The sequence below is a fragment of the Manacus vitellinus genome, unplaced genomic scaffold (assembly GCF_001715985.3).
Source record: "Manacus vitellinus isolate BGI_N305 unplaced genomic scaffold, ASM171598v3 scaffold_6_pilon, whole genome shotgun sequence".
In the NCBI taxonomy this organism is placed as follows: Eukaryota; Metazoa; Chordata; class Aves; order Passeriformes; family Pipridae; genus Manacus; species Manacus vitellinus.
Window position 1 is genome coordinate 36545078 of NW_021940750.1, and position 21251 is coordinate 36566328.

Consider the following 21251-nt stretch of genomic DNA (forward strand, 5'->3'; position numbering starts at 1 on the left):
CACTACAGGGAGGCAGAAATCACCTCCACCCACATGTCATCCTGTGAGGAACAGCTGCCCAGGTTTCTGCTGCCACTCAGCTCATCTCTGCCATATTCACTATCCTTCAAGAGACAGATGAGTATAAAAATAATACCTTGTGCTGCTGCTGTTTCTGCCATCAGCAGTTCTCCTTGCCACAATCTGTTGAGAGAAACAGCTTTTAGTATCCAGCTTTCGGAAACTACAAGGAATTTCTCTTTCTCAGAAAAGACAGTTGTAGACTTTAAAGCCTGGCTGTAAATTCTGTAATAAGGTACACGGATCTAAAAGGTAGAATGATTATATTTGAGGAACTTTTACATTAAATCTGTCAAAATATGCTATATGCTGATAGCAAAATATTAGAAAAATATACTTGCCTTCTTCACAGCAGGGCTGGATTTCTCTGCTTCTGGATTATAGTCTCCTGAGTCCAAGTCCTCTGGAACTAGCAGGAATGTTTTTGTATCCTAAAAGATAACAACACTTTCCTCTTTAAAATGCACATTCAAAACTCACAACAAATGAAGTGCTAAGGGCCACCTTTCACTGCCTCTGTAGGTGCACAGCCCACTGCCTCTTCCCAGATGCACAGCCAGTGGTGAACTGATGCTCCAGTTCTCTGGCATAAAGAAATGCTTTACTATGCCCAGCCTGAAGGAATTACAAAGGAACAGGTGTATACAGGTATTAACTTGAAAATATCTCTATCTGACAGCTCTCAGGGAAAGCAACCCATTGCTATGAACTACAACTGCTATGTGTTCATTACACACTTCCAGCCTGATAGTTGGTATGGATCATAAAAATTCAGGTTGGAAGGGACTTCAGGGAAGCCCAGCTAGTCCAATCTCTTGTTCAAAGTCAGGCCAGTTATGAGACCTGACCAAAAGCCTTACTGAAAGCTTTATCTCTGCTCCTCAAACCCCTCAAGGATGGAGGCAGCACAACCTGCCTGAGCAATCTCTTACAATACTGTGCCAGCCCTGTGGTGATGAAGTTTTTCCTACAGCCAGACTTAATTGTTCTTTTTTCAGCTTTTAAAGGTGGAAGAACTTAAGTTTTAAGTCAGCCTTTTACAAATACCTTTACTCTTAGTATGTTATTACTTTTCATTAAGGAAGGTGCAGGAACAAGTTTTAAAATTCTGACTCACCAAATTCCCTTGTATTGTTTTTAAGTCATGAGAGACTTGTTCAATAAGCTGTTTCAGTTTTGTTCCAATTACATGGACCTTCTCTTCCTCTTCAATGTAGTCACCATCTGATTTAAGCAGCAGGTAAGCAGTGAGTTCTTGAAGGGAGTTTACATTAAGCTGTTGCTCCAGCAGCTCTTTCTCCAGTTGCTTAGAACAAACAAACAAAAACCAGTGCAACAGACTGTTACTCTCAACTTTAAGGATGTTGTCGCAAAAGGAGGAATTCTGAAGGCTTTAAAGAACAACTCAACCTGCCTGACAATCCACACTACATAGGAATGGCTATTACAGCTACATAGGAAAAGAAGTTCTCTAGAAGAGACTGGTTGTACCTGCTTGAAAACATTTAAAAATAGTTCTAGCAGTGGGTAAGTCATATAGAGAAGACATGAAATTTTGGAAGTCTTACTCCAGCATAGAGACTGTTCAAAAGCAATTTAATTATGATGTGTAATGGAAAAATAAGCAATATCTTGGTCCATTTCAGAAACCATCCACGTGCCTGACTACAGCAAGTTCAAGGACAGATTGCAGAGATCTTGAGACATAAACATCCTGCTCTTATTTTGTGGTGAGAGCTACTGACTCACTGGAAGAGCTGAGGTGCTGCAGTTAAGACTACACTTACCATTAGCTCCTTTTGGCATTCCAGTGTTGTATTGAGGTCAGCATTTGGATCTGTGACTTGTGCTTCATTCCTTCGGCTTTCAGCACTTGCTAACCACAGGATTAGTTTCTGGCTCTGGTCATGGAAGTCCTAGAGAAACAGAAGATTTGCAGATAAGAGAAAAAACATCTTTGTAGGCTTTGCCTACAAACAAAATGCCCAGCCCAGATTAGAAAGTCAACATAAAATTCACAATTAGGGAGGGTACAGAATAGGTTTCTAATCTATTCCACCTATGTAATAAAAGGATATTTATTATCCAGTTGAAAGATATTTCTACCAAACCCTTTAAACCCAACAGACTCAACTTTATAAGAGAAAGTGTCTTGGATTGTGAGTAACTGTTCCACTGATGTGCAGGAATTACCCACCTGCCCTCTCCCCTTATCCACCCCTCACAGTAGCATCCCAAAGAGAGTTTTCCCTTATAAGCTGGCATGTGGTATGCACCTGGCAACTCAGTAAGGCTTGTTGTAAACCTTTCCTCCAGCTGTCCAGTGCACGAGTTGCCTTCTCCCAGTGCAAGTTCACCTTCCGAAGCCTGTTCTGAAGCTCCTTGAACTCTGTGCTATCCGCTTTCTGGAATTCTTTGCTGCTCAGGTTAGCAGAAAGCAACACTGCTTTGTAGTTATCAAATGCTTTAAGCATGTCCTGGTAGAAAAAGAGGATTAGGAACTTTCATGAATGTTGAAAAACACGTTGTTTATTTACAATAAAACTGCGCACTCAAAAGAATCACAGGTATTGGGGAAAGCTGTCTGAACCTGGTGGCTTTTCAATACTGCTAAGAAACATATTAAGGTAGGTGGCCTGCTTTATGTTATTTTTTTTTTAAAGCCAAAACCTTCACTTTGAAAAAATTAATCTGTCTGGGCTTGGGCTTCTTCCTAAGTCACAGGCATTATGGCTTAATCCACATCTGTCCTTCATTACTCTGAGCTGCCTCTTTCCCTGACACTTGGACAAATATTCCCATACGTCATCACAGGGTATTCCCTCTTAATTTATAAAGGTTTTGCCACCTCAGAATCCTAGAATAATGCTGGAGGTCTGTACTCCATCCTCCTGCTCCAAGTAGGGCCAACTTCAACTCTGAGCAGGCTGCTCAGGGTCTCATCTGTCAAATTTTGAGTATCTTGCAGGATGGAGATTGCCAGTCCCATCTGGGCCCCTGGTCCCACACTAGGCCAGCATGCTGTGAGAAATTATTTTTCTTCTCTCTAGTCAAAGCTTCTGTCAGCCCATTTCTCTGACTTGTGCAGGTCCCCCCAAAAGCAGTCCTGCCTGCTTCCCTCCTCTCCCTTAGAACTACAGGGGGAAATAACATGGAATTTGTGAAGTCCTGGCTGTATCAGCTAATCACCTTATGTTAAGGTAGAACCTGTATTTCTGAAGGTTTTTTAAAAAAATGAATGCTGAACAATACCCTGCACCCTCAGCTTTACAATTTGAATCAAGGGTACTCAGTCTTTTTCAAGTTGCTCTTGCAGTAGAAAAATAAGAGCTGCAGGATGAATCCTGCAAAGCACACAGCTCAGACTGCTTTCCTTAGCAGCCTTTTTAACAAGAGTCTCAATCTAGATATTCTCAAGATCTTTATCCCACTTGCTGAAAACTGCTGGTCTAAATCACTTTTTACCCAACAAAGAATCTTGCCTCCCTCCTCCAATCAACAATTATTTTTTTTTTTTTAATATCAGGCAAAGCAAATGGTCCATCACAGACTTCTGAACACCAGTAAACCAGTCTGCAGGCAGACTGGCCTTATCCTTATCCAGGGCAATTGGGATGTCCTAACATCTCATGAAATTCACCTCTTAGAGTGTGCTTGCTCTTTTAGACACCCCTATAAAGCCAAGTCGTCTGAAAAGGGGATTTACAGCCAGCTGGACTCCTCTTAAGCAGATGCAGGAGAGAGAAGTGAAGCTCTGCTCCTTGAAGAGGTCAGACACCCAACCCCAGGCTAAAGACAAGCATGTCCCTCCACCCAAGAGGCACGACCAAACCTTTCCTAGCACTTGGTGCCTAAGCCAGATTAGCTGATGGAATCAATCTTACTGGAGTGCAGTTATTCTCCCTGGCCTAAGGACTACTCCAGGACACATAGGCTTAAGCATACTCTCAGTATGCCTAAGAAATCTCTCCTCTCTCCTGCAGAGTGTCTTGTGTGTGAGCATCATTCCAAGAGTGATGCCAAACTGACCAGTACCCTCAGGATTTGGGTGACTCCATAGGAGGCTCCTGGCTGAAGGGTGAGCACACAAGGATTTTGCACTTCCACAGTTGCCAGGAACACTCAGCTCTGTCAGAGTTCAACCTCAGGCATTTTGTTACCGAGTCCCAGGGACCAGCACTTACATGTACCCTGGTGACCTGCTGGTTCAACTTGCAGACCTGATGTAGTCTTGGTTTATGGAAGCTGAGTCATAGGAGGCAACATAGTATGACCTCATGCTGTCAATGTTCACGTTATTGTTTCTCTAATTGTTCTATTACTTGGCTGAAGATCAGCAGAGACTGAATTTATTTTGTTTCTTGTTTATAACTGATATATTCTATCCAAGGAGAAATCTGCATTTGCCTAACAAAAAACTGCACATTTTAAAAGGATCAATCTTTCAACTATTGGGCAAAGGTGCTATTTAGAGTTAACATTTTTTGCAAACACCATATTGCTAAAACCCACAGCTTTAGAGCAGATCTTTCTCAGCCTCCCTATTGGAACTACACCTTTCATTCAATTAAAAAAAAAATCAGCCTAGACTTTGCAGCCTGTTGACCTGGCTAATTTTCAATCTGTTTCTGGTTTGCATAGAGGGACATGGCACAAGGAAAAGATGGTGATATCACCCTGCAAGAAGACAAAGGGTTTTATTTCAGCCTGACTGACTGCCTGCTGTATCCAGGCCTACTGTCTGCAAATCTCTGCAGATGAAGACAGAAGCATCTTGCCTAACAAGGTGCTTCTCAGCTGAGAGCAGTTTAGTTCCCCTGTGCCACTTGCACATTCCTACTGGCATCTGTGCTGCCCAGCAGATCCCAGGGGCACAAACACAGTGATAAAGAACATCAGCATCTTGAAATCCCACTTCTCAGTACACCATAACTTACTTTCAACTTCTTGACCCTTTGTTCCAATGCCTGCATGCTCGTTGGAATTTTCCCTTTTTGCAGCTCTTCCAGCTCTTCCTCGGTTCTATCAAGCCAAGCAGAGATGTCGCTGAGATCTGAGTCCAGCTGCTGCCACTGCTGCAATTTCTGTTTCATCCTAAGTTTATTTCTGAGGTCTTGAGCTTGGATGAGCTCCCACCTATCAATAATGCCTACAAATCATAGAATAAGATACATGTAAAACTTCAGTAATGTGCAGAGTGTGTAAAACTGATGCAAAAAGTAAATTATTCTCAAATCTACTCAAGGCCAAATAATTGCTGTCATGTATTACTGTTATCCAGACACATTTTTTTCTTGAGATTCTGCAGCCTGTAAATTTCGTGTTACTGGTCAAGTTATCCACACAGCAATGCTACAAAGGATTTTAATCACATTAATGCACTTAGAAGAACAGAGCAAGTCTGAGGAGATGGAATTCAATGAGTGCAGCTGTGATTTGGTGGACACCAAAATCCATCACAGGACAAATGTGATCCAGCAGTTAGGACTTGGGTTTGTGTTTTATGTCTACATGGAGCTGCTGCAGTGAGTCATGAAGATGATCAAAGGGCTGGAGCACCTCTCCTCTAAGGACAGGCTGAGAGAGCTGGAGCTGTTCATCCTGGAGAAAAGAACGCTCTGGGGAGACCTTAGAGCCCCTTCCAGTGCCTGAAGGGGCTACAAGTGAGCTGGAGAGGGACTTTTGACAAAGGCATGGAATGATAGGACAAAGTGGCTTTAAACTGACAGAGGGCACATTTAGAATAGAAATTGGGAAGGAATTCTTTACTCTGAAGGTGGTGAGGCACTTGAAAAGAGAAGTTGTGGATGCCCCATCCCTGGAAATGTCAAAGGCCAGGTTGGATGGGGCTGTGACCAACCTCGTCTAGTGGAAGGTGTCCCTGCCATGGCAGAAGGTGTGGATCTAGATGACCTTTAAGGTCTCTTCCAACCCAAACCATTCTATGATTCTATGTTTCATCAGTTCAGTGGTAAAGGGCATGGAGTTGTCACCTGTGCAATCACTAACAGTATTTCTGGAAGCACATCTAAGCCCTTCTCAGAGCTTTTCCTATTCATCCCATGTATGGGACACAACCCTGGGCCATCTGTGAGACCAGAGACATAAACAAAGCAAGTTGGTGCATCTAGCTGCAGCATTCTTACCACAATTCTCTTTTGTGATTCCAGTACAATGTATTATTACAATCTCAAGCACCGGAAACCAGGAATGAGGTCCTAAAAGGTTAAGAACCAGCTTGTTGGTCTATTTGGATAAAAGGACCACAGGGAAGAACAGAATATACTACCAGCTTCGACAAAACACTTCTGCAAATGGGTGCTGTAGCATCTTGTTATATGGAGTACCAACAGCTCAACATAGCAATCTATATTTTAGACAGAGACACACTTCTTTGTTTTGAAATCTAATTAAAATTCTCTGAAGTATTCAGTATCACACAAGAGTGAAATTGTTCTGATTCACTACAACTAGCAATAGAAGTATATTATGAGGGAGAAAAGTCTTAATTCTGGCAGAAAATGTAACAGCTTAGAACAGTACACATGGGTTGGACAGAACTGGGTGAGAAGGCAGCCCAGTGAAACCTGGCAAAATACTTCAACTGAGATTATAGCAGTTTATTTCAATTTTGTTCCCAAGGCAAATGTGCTTCATTTGTGCCCCCAGAGTCAGAGGACAAACACCACAGCCCCAAAGCCATTCCCATACCTGGCTGCTTCTCTGCTGCTGCTATATTCATGAGCTCTTGGTCATCTTGGGGTTCTTCATCACTCATATTAGCAGATGGAGTTTTCTCTTTGCTGCTGCTGCTTGCAGAGCTGAGCTGCTTCACCTGGAAGGACATTTTGGTAGGTGAGCCCTGCAGGTTAACAAGTTGTCAAAGGTTAAACTTATTTTGTATTACTTTGAGGTGGCTGGGCTGCTGCTGAGCTCTTGCATGTCAGATTTAGCACTAGGCTTCTGTGTCTCTACTAATGGTTCATACTGGCTCTCTGTGCCTCTCCAGTAAACAAGAACACTCCACAGTGGTGCTAATTATTGCAAGACTGGACATGGTAAATTAATTGCTTTTGCACTGCATGTACCAGACAATGTACATTTGCTGACGCTCTCTGTTGGATTCTGGATCTTGGCAATATTGACTCTAAGGCTCCAAGATTGGATTAATGATGACAAAAGCAGTCAGATATCAGTACCATCCTGTCTGGAAGTGTTGACAATCCATCCAGATCCACTGAGCCTGGCAGCTGCTGGCAAAGCCATGGCTGGCAAACAGCGACCAAGGCAGAGGTACCCACGAACAATAAGCCATTTTAGCACATTTTTTAGTGCCTAGAAGCAGATTAAATGGTGTGTTGCATGCTAGAAAAGGACCCTTCAAGCCTGTCTGCTTAGGAAAGAGAGATGCGTCAGTAAGTAGCAAGAGAGGGTATTCACACTCTCTCCTTTGTGGGGGTTCAATTCTCCTAGACTTGTCCTATGACAATTGATGATGGAAGTTCCTCTAGACACTGACTCTGACCAGGAGCCCAACACAATTGTTCTGAATTGCTTTAAAGAAGTTTTTCTAGCACGTGGATAGAGACTCTCACTGGTTACCTGAGCCACCAGAAATAATGTCTGAGTTTGCATAAAGTGAACATTCCCCCCACAGCTAATCTTTTCCCTGATGCTGGAGAAGGGAAGAGGATGGAGTTACACAGAACAACAAACAGACTGTGTAGAACAGGTTCAGTGCTCACAGAGCCTGGAACTCACATAGTCTGGCTTATAGGGAGTACTTGTCTCTGGACCAGACAATACATTTCCAACCATCTCTGCCTGGTTATATCTGTGTTTCCTGCAGACTGGGCTACCTGGAGAATGCCAAGGATGAGCTTCTGAAACAGACTTTCCTGAAACAAATAAAAACAAAACCATATAGCATGAGTGCAAAATCCCATTTCCACAAAGAAGCTGCTGCTTTGTTTAAAGTTAGAAAGCGCTTTGAATAAAATGGCATCAAGTTATGGCATAAAAATGACAGTTTTGCAGCTTTCCTTGCAAAGCATGCACATTTGCAAAACATCAACAGTGTTTCAAAGGTAATGAGATGAGAGCCATGCAGTTATGGGACATTCTGTTTTCTTCTGGAAAATGCTTGAATACAGGTATGAGTAGTCAAAAAACAAAAGAAAAAGGCTGCACCGTGGTTTTGGAAAGTTTGCATCCCAACAATACCATCACACATCTGCAATGCATGTCAGTAGGGACAAGTACAGACATGTCCTGAATTGGAGAACGTCTGTTCTGGATTTAACAGACAGGACACACACGGTTCTGTCATGCACCACAAAAAGTACTTGCAGAGTTGGAGCTACTGCCTTATGCAACCAAAATTAGAAACAACCAAAAAAGTGATACTACCCAGAGCAAACCACCGAGAAAGTACCAAAAGATCATTACAACGAAATGCACAACTAACCACCTTGGCATTTACCAGGCAAAATCTAAATGGTATGTTCTGGACTGCTTTGTAATGTACATGTGGATACTGCAGCGTAAGAACACCATGACAGGATGAGACATGGTGTCCACACAAGGCAGGAAGTCAGACATTACATATGAGAGAGGTTGAGGAATATAGCGTGCAGCACAGGGAGATCGCCATGTTCAGACACATGCATTAGCAGGTGCCTACCAGAAGATGCTTTCAAAGTTTTTGTGGTCATTTTAAGATATGCCTCAGGGTTTTCAGTGATTTCTACATCTGAAAAAAGAATAATGTCATTTTCCTCACTATTCAATATTTTCCAACTGTTAAAAACAACCGAAACAATGAGGGACAGCAAAGACAAAGAATAAAATAAGTGGTTGGTACTATTTTCAAACATTCTGAAAAAGTAATGTTCCTAAAAACCTAATGTTCCTGAAGACAAAAGCTTGGTTTAGACAATACCATTCCCTTCATCAAGAGACCTAAGAGATGAGACTGCTCACATCTATCAATGGTACTTGAAAACCAACCAACCATGTGGGAGCAAGACTTCAATCCCCCTCCCTTCCCACACAGGGACATCCTGCAGTTGTCCATGTCAAACCAAACCGCTGGATGTTGGTTCTCACCTGACAGAGCACTGTAGTATGTTGCTTCTTCATCATCTTCATGAGAGGAAGAACCTCCCACATCACCTGTGTGATCCCACTCGAGTGGGATGGAGTCAACACTGACAGGGGTTTCACAGCCTGATCTCTCGTGACCTTGAGTAGGGGGCACAAGGTGGCAAAGGGACTGTGCTGATGAGGGCCCCTCACTGATGGCCTTCTTATGCCAGGGATCGTTCTGGATTTCTCTGGAGTCTTCTTGATCTGTCTCATTTTCAGAGTTATCTTTTTCATCGTCCAATCCCTACAAATAAGTAACAATTATCGCATATTAATAAAATTTACAAGAGATCTACACTGCTTAATGAGCTAATGGTTGAGCCACACAGGACAGTCTGTGGTCAGCTGCAGAAATCAAAGATCACGTGCCTAAAATTAAAAGGAGACATCATTTCTGCCTCCTCCTCTTTTCCCAAAACAATCAGCAGCAGCAGCTACCTCTGCTCTTTCAAGACACTCAACCACCACCATAATCTCTCTCTTCGGTTTGCAGGGAGGGGTACCCAGCTCCAAATGGACTTCAAAGGTCAGCAAGGAAACAAAACTCAGGCAGGGGTGAACAGCTACTTGTAGTTGTTCATGTTACTTCCTTCACCTGCCTTTCTAACAGATATTCTTTCTTTTTGAGCCAAAGCAAACTGAGAATCATCTGAATGTTCCCAGGGAAAAGCAAAGTGCATGTTGCTCTCCCCATTCAGGGTTCTCACAACAAAGCAGACAGATGGAGACTCACAAATATATAAAGAGATATTCTAAGCACATTACTGAAATTACAGTAAACTAAGAAACACCAAAAAAGCTTTTGAAGCCCTCAAGCCACTACTATATAAATATGAACCATATGAACTCCTTCCATGCTATTATCCAGATCCTGCAGATGGAGTCCCAACAGGAGAGGCGTGACGAGACAAGACTGGCAACGAAGATTTAACAAAGTTGGCACATCTACTGTGGAGCTCCTGAGCCCTTTCAGCTCAAACCATTTAGTGAAGCTGCAAGGGATAAGCAAAGAGCATTGCAATTCAAACACCAAAATCTTGTCCCAACAATCGAAACAAGTGTTGATTCTTACAGGATCCCTTGAGGTCAGTCTTTGGTGGAACCGGGCAACTCGCCCAAACACCTCCTGACAGTATCGATGAAGTTCTTCCAATTCATCTTCAATCAGAATAGCATCCAAAGGCTCACTCTTCTGAATCAACTGCTCCCCAAAAACGATTAGCTGATCAATCTTATTGGTGTTCAGTGTTATTTCCTGCTGGAAACCCTGTTTGGAATATACAAGAAAAATAATTACTTCTGCATCAGCCCTTTCTAGCCTAAGGTTTATCCCTCTTTTCTGGCTCACTGCAGTGAAAGATAAGATTGACATTGTTGTCTAACTTAATTTGGCAAATATCTTTTTACTCAAAAGGTATAAAGGTTTGTTTTATTAGCAGAATTACAGTTCCAAATGAAGTGGCATTTTCCACCCATGTGTACGTGAATTTGACTGCAGTGTCCTGAGCCTGCAGAGGATCATGGCTCAAGAGTTCAGTTAATCAGAGTTTATTTTTCTGTTGGGTACACATAGTCTTTGTCTCAGCAGCAGAGAAGTCTGTTTGGCTGCTTGGGCCTCCAGCCTACACAACAATAAATCTACATCCCAAACCTATTAGCAGTGCAGGGAGAATGGAGAAAATGAGCATATGAGCAGGTAACAAAGATCTAGTATATTCTTTAGAATCATTGCACATTCCTGCTGTGTTATTTCTGTTGAAAGTCCCAGCTACGAACAATGTGCTCAGAGGATGGCAATTAAAAAAAAATTCTCACCAGAAAAAAAACCCAAATGAATTTAGGAATGTAGCTTTTACTGTTAACCGGCATCTGCTACTTTCCAGCCCAGGTATCACTGCCACTGACATGCAGTGTCAGGAGAAAATGGCAGGACAGAACTGAGCTTGAACACTGAATCTGAATTAAATACTGTACAGATTAATCTCGATTCAGACAATAGGTCTTAACAATTTACTGGTGTCTTAAAACAAATACAGCCCTACACAGATCTGGTGGCTATTGTGAAGTTCCAGGAAAGATGATTCTGTCAAGAGAGGGCAGCCCAACAGGATCAGCTGGGCTACATTAAACAACTGTTCTATAAGGATACATACATTTAACTGTCGCATTTTGTCATCAAAGTTACTTTTGGAGAAGTGCTCTACGTTTGTCAGTTGGAGGTCCATCTCTGTGAGCCAAACAAGGATGCTTTCCCTTGTCCCCTCAAACTCATCTCTCCGATTGGTGAAGTGCTGGATGGGAAGAAAAGAGCCAGTGTTATAAGACTGCAGCTACTAAAAAAGGTGGTCACAGGACCCTTCTGAAAACAGTGGGGTTTTTTTCCAAAACTTGTTTACTTTAAAGGCCTTCAGGGCACAAATGGCAGCAAACCATGGATAAAACTTGTTCCCTTTCTGTAGTGATGCTAGAACGGTGTCCTCTCTTAGTACACTATTTGTATGAAAGAGGGAATAAAACTTCAGCAGTGTAAGATGCTTCTATGAAGTTATAGTCTTGATTTCACACTGTAGGCCTTCTCCCACATCATCAGACCAGTGTAGCAGTTATATGGACTTGGGTTTGACATTTAATTTGTTCTAAATTTAAAATAGACATAGATAAAGGAAGCAAACCCCATCTCTAATTAAAGTCATTAAAACTATGAGATTAAAATCAGGTTTTACTGATTTTACAATGGAGAAGCTGGATCATGGATGATCATGCCAGTGTAATTAATGTACCATTTGGTGTGGTAACTAGGAGGAACCTTCTCTGCTGCCATCCCCCACAGAAGCTGCCAACAGACATGGAGCTTGTCTGTTCTCCTGGGTGGATTTACTGTTCAGGAAAGGGACCATATAACATCCCAAACACAACAACCCATAACTGCACAGATGAAACGCCATCATTGCTCCCACAGTCTCATCCACTGACTTTTGGGACCTTATAGCAGTGCTGCAAACAACTGACAGGGAAAGCTGTATTTAAAAATCAGGCAAGTTTTCCCCAGGGCACAGCACAGAATATCTGCCCAGAGATCAGTTTAACTGACAAGCAAGATACTACTTTGAAGTGTCACAAATGCACCCTTCACAAATACAACATTCCTCATCAGGCAGGCAGTACAGCAGGAGCTGTGCCTCTCCATCACATCTCCATGTTTAAAGCCTTGTAGGTGAATCACAACTTGGCATGAAGTAGAGCTGAGTTGCAAACTCCAAACCATATCTGCACTGGGGCCCTTTTGTCTCTTTGCCTCTTTTCTATGGAAAGAAGTCACCACATGAACACATTACAAGGATAAGAGGATAAGTGTAATAGGAGCAGTGAGACTGGCAACTGATCATCCAAATTTGCATCGTTATGCTCTTATCCACCTACCAAGAGCCCATCTACCAAGGACAGGTTTATGCCATGTCCTTGGTGACCTTTCCAGAGCTGCTCTCCTACACTGGTAGCTCAAGACACAAACCAACACAAGACAGTTGCTCCAGCGCATGTTTTGCTCTTGAGAAATTCCTACAGCAAGCGCTCCTCACCCTCTCACCTCACTGTGCAATTACCTTGAGTCTCCTCAGAATGGAAGCGACTCGTTTCTGGAGATTATCCCAGCGCTGGTTTCCTTCGTGCACCATCTGCTTCAGCTTGCTGGCGGAGTCGGTGCGGTTCTCGCGGGCCAGGCGCCGGTACTGCTTATTGATCAGCTCCAGCTGCGTGAGGCGCTCATGGATCTGCCGCTGGAATGCCTGCAAGGCAAAGCAGTGAACTCACTCCCTCGCCGACAAGAGAAAGGATGCAGATGATACCATCCATCAAGAGAGATGATGCCCTCCCCTTAAAAACAGACCTTCCAACTGCAAATTTATGTCCAGAGGAAGACCCATACTTTAAATCATCTGCTCAGGCTGAGCTCATTAGGAAAAGAAAGAAAAAACATAAGTATCAACCCACCAAAGTCTCTTGCTTATAAAAAGCAAATCTTTGACTTATAAGCAGGATCTTGTCAGTTCAGAGCATTGGATTCTCCACATTAAAAAAAAAAATCTGGAGACAAATACATCAGCCAGACATCCATCCAGCAGCAGCACACTGGGCACATTGTTTATGTTCTCTATATCACCAATGCCAAACTAGTGTTCTCCAGTGACCCAGGCATTCGGCACAGACAATAAGTACTCAACAGTCTGATCATTCAGCCAGTTGCTGATCATAAAAAAGGAAGTTAGAAAATTCACCTCAAATTTCTTCAGCTCCTCCTTTGCATGAGTGTACAAAACCTCTGAAGAATTAGGCCTTGCTGCTATCATTTCAGACGATTTTAGCCAATCTTCAAAGCGAGAATAGTCGTCCAAAAACCTCTGCCACAGGCGCCAGGTTTCTTCGATTCTGAGAGAGCAAAAATGGAAAGGTTTTATCACAAGCCAACTATTAATTCTGAATTACTTTTTTCCTTTTCAAAATTCGGCTTGTGGCAAAAACTACAGTGTTTCTCCAAAACGCTGCCAACAGGCTTCTTCAGAAGGGGTAAGGAAAAGAGACTTACTTCATTCGCCTTTCCATAGACATGGCACAGATGTTTCTCCACCGTCTGTCCAAACTCCTGGTAGTCTGCTGGATGGAGTCACACTCTGTCTCATTAGCACAAGCATCTGAGTCGTGTAGCAGGACTTCACAAATATTGAACACGGACTCCACACCTGCCGTGTGCTGCTCTATGTCTCGCTGCAGATCCTGCCATGGGCAAAAGAACTGCTTGAGTGGAAGGAAACATGGGCGGCTACATTTCAGACATACCCTCTTGAAATGCTGTAGAGGATGGGGAAAGAGCAGTTTGTGTGTCAGGAAGAGCTTATTTAGCATCAGAAACCAGACTTGTAGGATGAGCTGTGCAGATGACAGGTCGACAGGACAAAACTGTCACGCAAAAAGGGATTGTCCAGCTTTGGTTTCTCAGTCTAAACTCAATCTTCTCATTAACAGTCTGGACAATTTCAATGTGCATTCAAAATCCAAACCGTACATATGCCATAAATAAATTCTTATTGACAGCACAAGGTGACTGTCTCATATCAGCTTACTCCACTGTAAGACTTGTCAGAGAACTCCTAGTACAGTATGTGTATTTTAGTGACTGTATGATCACAGACTGTTAGCATGAAACACAGAAACACAGCATACAACCTGGTGTTACACTACTTTTCCTATTCCCTCTTGTAGAGCTCCTATTTTGACAGACTGTTAAAGGGTCTGGCAAAGACCTTTTGTCTAATCTACACTACAGGTTTCTTCTCCAGAGGCATGGAAGTCTGTCCTCTCATTCTGCACCCATCAGTACTACTAAAGTCAATGTAACTGAATGACAGGGAGAGGAAAAAAATCCTTATCTAAACATTTCTTATCGAAAAGGCAGCTCTGTACAATGCTACCAACTATAAATATTAATAAAATGACAATGTCCACTACATTTCCATTTTCTGAATCCATTTCTGGCCTTTCTAAGGAAGGATACAGAGACTTTTGCTTGAATAACACTAGAATAACAAACACAGACAAATATTTTTCTGACAACAGTGAACTGGAACTATCACTAAATGGTATTACTGATTTCAGTGAACATATGAAGCGGAATTGGTTTTGCTCTAGACCTAAAAAAAAAAACCCACAAAAACCCCCAGAATAAAACAAACAAAACCAGATCCAGCTTATAGTAAATACAGAAGGAGCTGAAGAAAGATATTCCCAGAAGTCAATAAGCTGCAAGGAGTTGAGTATCACCCAGTGGCAATCTTCAGTGGTTACATGGGTAATATGGTTTGTGGAATTCGTAGTAATGAACAGCTTTAAGGAATGTAGAAGCAAAAATCTCTACATGGATGAGAGACTGCCAGAAGGAGCTAAACAGATTTTTTTATAGGTTATTAAGGATTCACAGATGTTTTCTGAGCAAGATGCATCAAGGTCTTTTCGACACAAGCTCTACAGCTGGGAGCAGGCTCTACCCCACTACTGGTACCTGGAGAGTCTCTTCTGAATTCATTAAATTCCATCGGATTTACAGATGCATTAATGAAGATGAGAATTTTGACCACAGATCAGAAATTAATTCTAACTTGCACTATGATAATGTTGTTCATTACTTTAGGTTATGCCTGGGTTCATGGAATAACCCTAGGCAGAATCCTTGCTGTTTTCCAAATGCCCCGATTGTATTAAGTGAGATAAACACAACCTAAGTAAGGGGGCCAGGAACATACAGTGAGCCCCAAAAGGTACTTTTCCTTCAACTCTGCACAGCATTGCCCAGAGATCTTAAACAGACTACACACTGCTAGATCTCTGCATTAGTGAAACACCTTTGCAATCTTAAAATTATTATTACTCATGTTGTAATCTTTATCCTTTAACTGAACAAACATGCCATACAACATCTCTGTGGATGCACAACACTTTTAAATGTCATTATTCAAGACTGAACAGGTAACGCTCTTCCAGTCATGGATGTCAAATAGAAGAAGCCTGTAGGGCATATTTCTCACCATCACTCTGCTCCTGTTGAAATAATTGTTCAGATAAAACCAGGAATGATCTTTTTACTTGTCGCATTCAGATAAATGTTTCTCTAATGCAGAGCAAAAGAGGCTTTTTTTTTTTCCTGTGGTCTTTTTTAGTCAGCACAATCTTCTCATACTCAGCCTGTTAAAAAGTTACAGTAGAAGGAGCCTGGAGGTGCCCAGGGGTCTGTGTTTGAAACAGAATCCAAACAACAAAGCAATAAGTAGCTCTGAGCAGCAAATGATGGCTCTTACAGCCAGCTGAAACTTGAATGCTCATAATAAAAATAAATTAGTTTGGACACAACTCCTTTGTGCCCAATGCTCTGCTCTGCCTGGCAATTTATCACTGCTTTTGAGAATGCAAAAGGTTTGGACGGGTAGAAAACATTTCCTTACTGTTTACATGATCATGCACAATGCAGATGAAACCATCAGAGGCACAGGGCCAAGGCTTCTGGTGTTTGGCCAGCTCCTGCAGTGGAATTAGTGGGAGCCACTTCCACTCCTGTCACAGAGGAGTTGAGCCTTCTTGTGATGTGTGGGACATGAGTGCAAGGAGAGTGCTATGAAGCAGGAGAGGACACAGCCCTCAGGTCTGGGTCACTCAGGGATTGCTCCTCAGACACGAAAGCAGAAGCCAGAGAGAAAAGATGGGGAGGATGAGAAGGATACCAATAGGTGTTCTTAAAGGCAGATGCTATAAAGCTTCCAAGTTTGACAGATTTATTTGTCATCCTTAGTTTTAGGGCAAATATTCTTGTTCAACACAAAGGTCAGATGACAGTCAAGCACTTTGAACCTGGGTAGACTTACAGCACAGCCCTGAGCAAAGGCTGACTCCACGAGTAAGTCTCTGCTTTGGAGAAGTTCCTTTTTGCTCCTTGGCTGCTGGTGAGAGAAATTTAGTCCAGGACTATCCAGCTTATCTCTTAAGACCCCCTGGTGAGCCACTGCCTTGGATAAATGCCCACCTGCACTCATCCAACACTCAGTGGTGCAGAGGTTGGTTCAGACTTACTGCCTGAGCAGGATTCACACACCATCTCATCCAACCCTGAGGGATCTTCAGGGCCTGCTGACTGGATCAGGCCTCAGCCAAAGGTGTGTTTGCACAAGTCCACTCTCCAAAGCTCAAGCATCCTTCTCTGCCAAGCTTGCTCTGCTGTCTGCAAGGAGGGGACGAGAACTGAGCTAGTGAGGCAGTGCATCAAATCACAGCACTGGAATCAGTCACAGCCACTTTGCAGGAGAGCAGCATTCACGCCTTGTCAGTCTAAGTCATCCTCATGTATTCTGCCCACTGTCTGTGCCCTGCCTAGCCCTTAGGAAGTCTGCTGTACTCAACTGAGCAAATTTAAAATGCTTTTGTTTGTATTTTGCATGTTTTCCTTGGGTGAAGGGGTGAAGGTGAAGTGAGGGTAGTTCAACACAATACTGAAATTACTGCAAGCAAATAAAAATTTTCCACGTAACGCATCTTGGCAGGAACACGCCATGAAAAGCAAAGAGTTAGAAGGGCTAGCTAAAGAAAAGAAACAGATGATTTTAAACCAGGACTAATCAGCAGCATTTTAGCTCATTTACTCTGGCTGCTGGTATTTCCCACCTGCTGTTCTGCCAGTCTCTTCTGGATTTCTTGGTCATCACAGATGTCATAAACAACAGGCTTGGAAAGCTCAGACTCAATCCGGGCCAACCACGTGCGAAGGTTACTCATGTTTTTGTCCAAAAGTTGTATAAAAGCAAATGTTTCCTTCAGTTTCTTCACCCTAAGCAAATCAGGAAGAATATTTTGTTACAAAGGTCGGCAATCAGTGGAAAGGACGTTTGCAAAAGGTGATGACAGGCATGGCTTTATGAAGCACTTATTGTCGCACCAAGCTGCTGCCTGGAAATCAGAGCCATGTTTTAGTCAAAACCTACCTAAATTGGCTCAGCAGGTCCCTGCTCTACAGCTGCAAGATGGTCTTGTGTGAATGCTTTAATGAAACTACATGAGCAGGGTGAATTTTCATCTGCTAGTGGACATTTGTCTAAGTGGGAATTTGTGCCATAACACGCCACAGTTAAACTAAAATGGGTATCTATGGTCTGATTTTCCTGCTGTGAATTATGTTCAGTGTCTTCTTCAGCAATCAACAGGTCTGCACTAATCAGCAAAAGGTACCACTCTGCCAACAGAGGCAGGATCTGTTCCAACCACCAGTCCAACACCCTGGGCAAATTATAGAATCATAGACTGGTTTGGGTTGGAAGGGACCTGAAAGATCACCTTGTTCCAACCCCCCTGCCATGGGCAGGGACACCTTCCACCAGACCAGGTTGCTCAGAGCCCCATCCAACCTGGCCTCGAACATTTCCAGGGATTAGGCATCCGCAACTTCTCCAGACAACCTGCACCAGTGCCTCACTACCCTCTGGATGATGGCAGGAGAGGAGAAGGCCTGAACAACGACCACTGTAGAGCTTGTAGTGCCACAACATTAAAAGGTCTCCTAAACACCACACTGGGACATGCAGAGATATGCCAGACTCTCCTGATGGGTGAAGAATTTAAAAAACAATCCTGAAGGAGGAGAATATGCAATGGGTAGAGAGACTTGTGAAGTGGACAAGCAATGAACCATTGAGATTATTTACTTTTCTTACACTGTTTGGAGCACAGCGCTCAAACTGCAGACAAACTTCTCTATTTCCAGCCTTGACAGCATATTACCATGTCAACCCTCCTTATCAGCCCCTTGAATTATGCAAGTAGCACACTTGTATATTTTGGAAAATTTGTCCCCATGTGTTGGAGGAATATATGCTAAACTACCTCACTGCTCTCAAATCTTTCCTTGAAATTCTCATTTATCGGAATTCCTCCCAAAAAATTACTAAAAAGGCAACACCAGGGTGACACTTAACTCTTCTGACTTCAGACTTATTTCAGAGTTTGCCATCTAGACCTTGGTTAGTTAATGGAGAAAAAAAAAAAAAAGATAATGATCTCTATCAGACTTGTCTTATACATTCAGATCATCAGAAGAGATGAACTGTACCAAAAAGCCCATGTTTCTCCCCATGAACTCCAATGCTCTACCCTGCCATACACCAACACTGCAGATGCTAAAGTCAGGTGGAATCATTCCACCCATGTCCCAAAGAAAACCCAGTTCCTAGCCAGCACTGCCTCCCTGTGCTGTTCTCCTGGTTGCTTGCCCTCTGATCTCTAGTTATGTCCCTCTGCCTCAGGAGGGATTTTTGGACCTTGCATGTGAATTTTATAATGCAAACTTACAAATTATGCCTTTAGGTACTGCCTGCTCTAGCAACTACCCAGATGAGCCTCTTTATTTAAGTCAAGTGCAGTGCAAAAAGTTAAAGTATGTATTGTAAAAAGGCTGAGACATTTCCCATTCATTGGCCACTGTGGCTGGGAACTGTCACCAGCTAAACAAAACCAGCAGTGGGACTGCAAGCACAGCTTGTACAAGGGGATCACTGCATGTCCCAAAATGCAGGGGAGTGCTGAGGAGTCTGAGATGAATCCTGATGTACTTGGCAACACCAGTGCTGTGCAAGCTGAGTCTGGGGCAGGGCACAGGGATGTGATCTCATGTAGTGCAGGAAGAGAGAGATTACCCAAGACAGGAGTGCCCTGACAGGGTACCTGCATGGTGGTTTCATGCAAAGGACCTGCCCCTTCCTTGTGAGGAAAATGGGAAGTTTCCTGGCCCACTGTCCTGCCCGCTGCCAAACTATCCTAGCAAGTTTTGGAGGAGAGGGGTCCAAACTGCCTGTAATTGAGCAGCTTTTGCAGCTGCCTGTTGATACAATGACAGGACAGCTAATCCATAAAGAATATGCCACTCTGTAAGCAACAACTGATCTTATTAGCAACCTAATCAAAGAGGATACATACGTCAGCTAGACACTTGATTTAAGGTAAAGCACTTGTGGAGGAGATGTGGGAATGATCCTGCTGGATTTGTTCAGTCCTGTTGGTTACTGTGAAGGTACAGAGTACAGCCAGCAAATCTGGGGTCCCATATTGATTAGCAGCGTGGAAAGCACCTTCCCTTACCTCTTGTCCCACAAGGACCAGGCAGTACTTTCAGTTGTTTTACAAGGAGGGTGAGAAGAACACAGTCCTCCACTAGGACTCCTGGAAGGGATTTAGCAACTCTGCACTCTCTGAAAAGTAAATTAGTATTGTCTGACTGAAGTAACCCTGCAAGCCAGCCTGAAGGACTTGGTCCAAGTCCATGGTCCATCTTGTTCCTGTCTTGCACTCACAAAGCCACTGATACTGATATAAAGTGCAAAGCAGCTGCCTCTGCCCCTTTGCACTGCCTGTGCTTCCCACTGCTGCAGCTGATAGAGAGGAAGCCAGTAGATGACAAAAGCACTGAGCTGCTCTCACTTTCCTTCACAAGCTCTTTTCAGAACTCTGCTCCCAAGTTCAACCCTGTATGCAGACAGCATCTGGCTCCCAAGCAAACAGCTGCTATATAAATCTTCCTGCTCCTGCTCCTGGTTCTGCTTCTATTAAGCAGTACTCAATAAACATGTCACTGCAGAATTTTCTTGTGCTATCATGGGCTGGCAGTAATTTACACGGGAGAACTAATTCTTCCTTCACCCTACTCCCACCAGTCAATTTGGATCTGATGCTCAGATGATGCTCAGCAGGGCCTCTGACTCCTCAGGGAGTGTGGCCCACCAAAGACAAGTGACTCAGGAACGCTTCTCCCTGGAGAGATGGGGCAATATAAGTGCTGTGTTGACCACCAAAGGGAAGAGCCACAAGAAAAGCCAGGCCAGAGAAAGAGTCTGAGCCAAACATCTACACTGTTGCATTGTTAACTGTGCATGATTTCGGGCCACTTGGGAGGAAAACAAGGCTTAATTGTTGCACTGTCCCTGACTGTATCCTGTGGGAATTTATTCTCCACATAATCTATGATGTTTCCCACTAGTGCTTTGGAAATGTCCCTCTGGCAACTTGCAAGAGATGCACACACTGGGAGCACCTGATGTCACAGCTGACCTGCAGCTTGCTGTGCTGCTCAGGATCATCTCTGCTTCCCTGTACCTCCTTCTCTGCCTGTATCCACCTGCTGCCCATTCCTAAGTTTCATTACAGAAAAATTCACAGGCCACAAAACATCTTTTTTCAGTCTGCATCTTAGGAAAATAGGCAGGTAAACACAGCCAAGGAAGTCCAAAACAAAACCAAGGGATAGGAGATCGTAAATAAATGTCTCTATGACTGAAAGCACACTCAATAAATTTAAAAAGCAACACTTTTAGAATCTAAGTGTGGTGTTTTGCACCACCATTCCAATATTATTTTGGTTTAGAAACCACTCTAAATTTCAAGTTGTGAATATCACCATAAATATGTGGGTCTTTACCTTCTAGTGTTACTAGAGGCAACAGTCTCAAACAGCATCACTGTGGTAT

At 43.1% G+C, this 21251-nt stretch overlaps 1 protein-coding gene across 1 annotated transcript in view; it reads right to left on the reverse strand.

The window, feature by feature from the left end:
• SYNE2 (spectrin repeat containing nuclear envelope protein 2) overlaps nt 1-21251 on the reverse strand; it is a 161530-nt gene that overhangs the window by 1765 nt on the left and 138514 nt on the right. Inside the window, exons 101-116 of the mRNA XM_018082417.3 lie at nt 17407-17569; nt 13790-13977; nt 13482-13632; nt 12810-12992; nt 11361-11498; nt 10280-10474; nt 9169-9451; nt 8744-8812; nt 7822-7958; nt 6772-6895; nt 4998-5209; nt 2337-2537; nt 1848-1976; nt 1178-1366; nt 402-491; nt 137-183 (exon numbers count right to left, since the gene is read on the reverse strand). Coding sequence (XP_017937906.3) covers nt 137-183; nt 402-491; nt 1178-1366; nt 1848-1976; nt 2337-2537; nt 4998-5209; nt 6772-6895; nt 7822-7958; nt 8744-8812; nt 9169-9451; nt 10280-10474; nt 11361-11498; nt 12810-12992; nt 13482-13632; nt 13790-13977; nt 17407-17569 — 2499 coding nt within the window. The remainder of the gene's footprint in view (nt 1-136; nt 184-401; nt 492-1177; nt 1367-1847; nt 1977-2336; nt 2538-4997; nt 5210-6771; nt 6896-7821; nt 7959-8743; nt 8813-9168; nt 9452-10279; nt 10475-11360; nt 11499-12809; nt 12993-13481; nt 13633-13789; nt 13978-17406; nt 17570-21251) is intronic.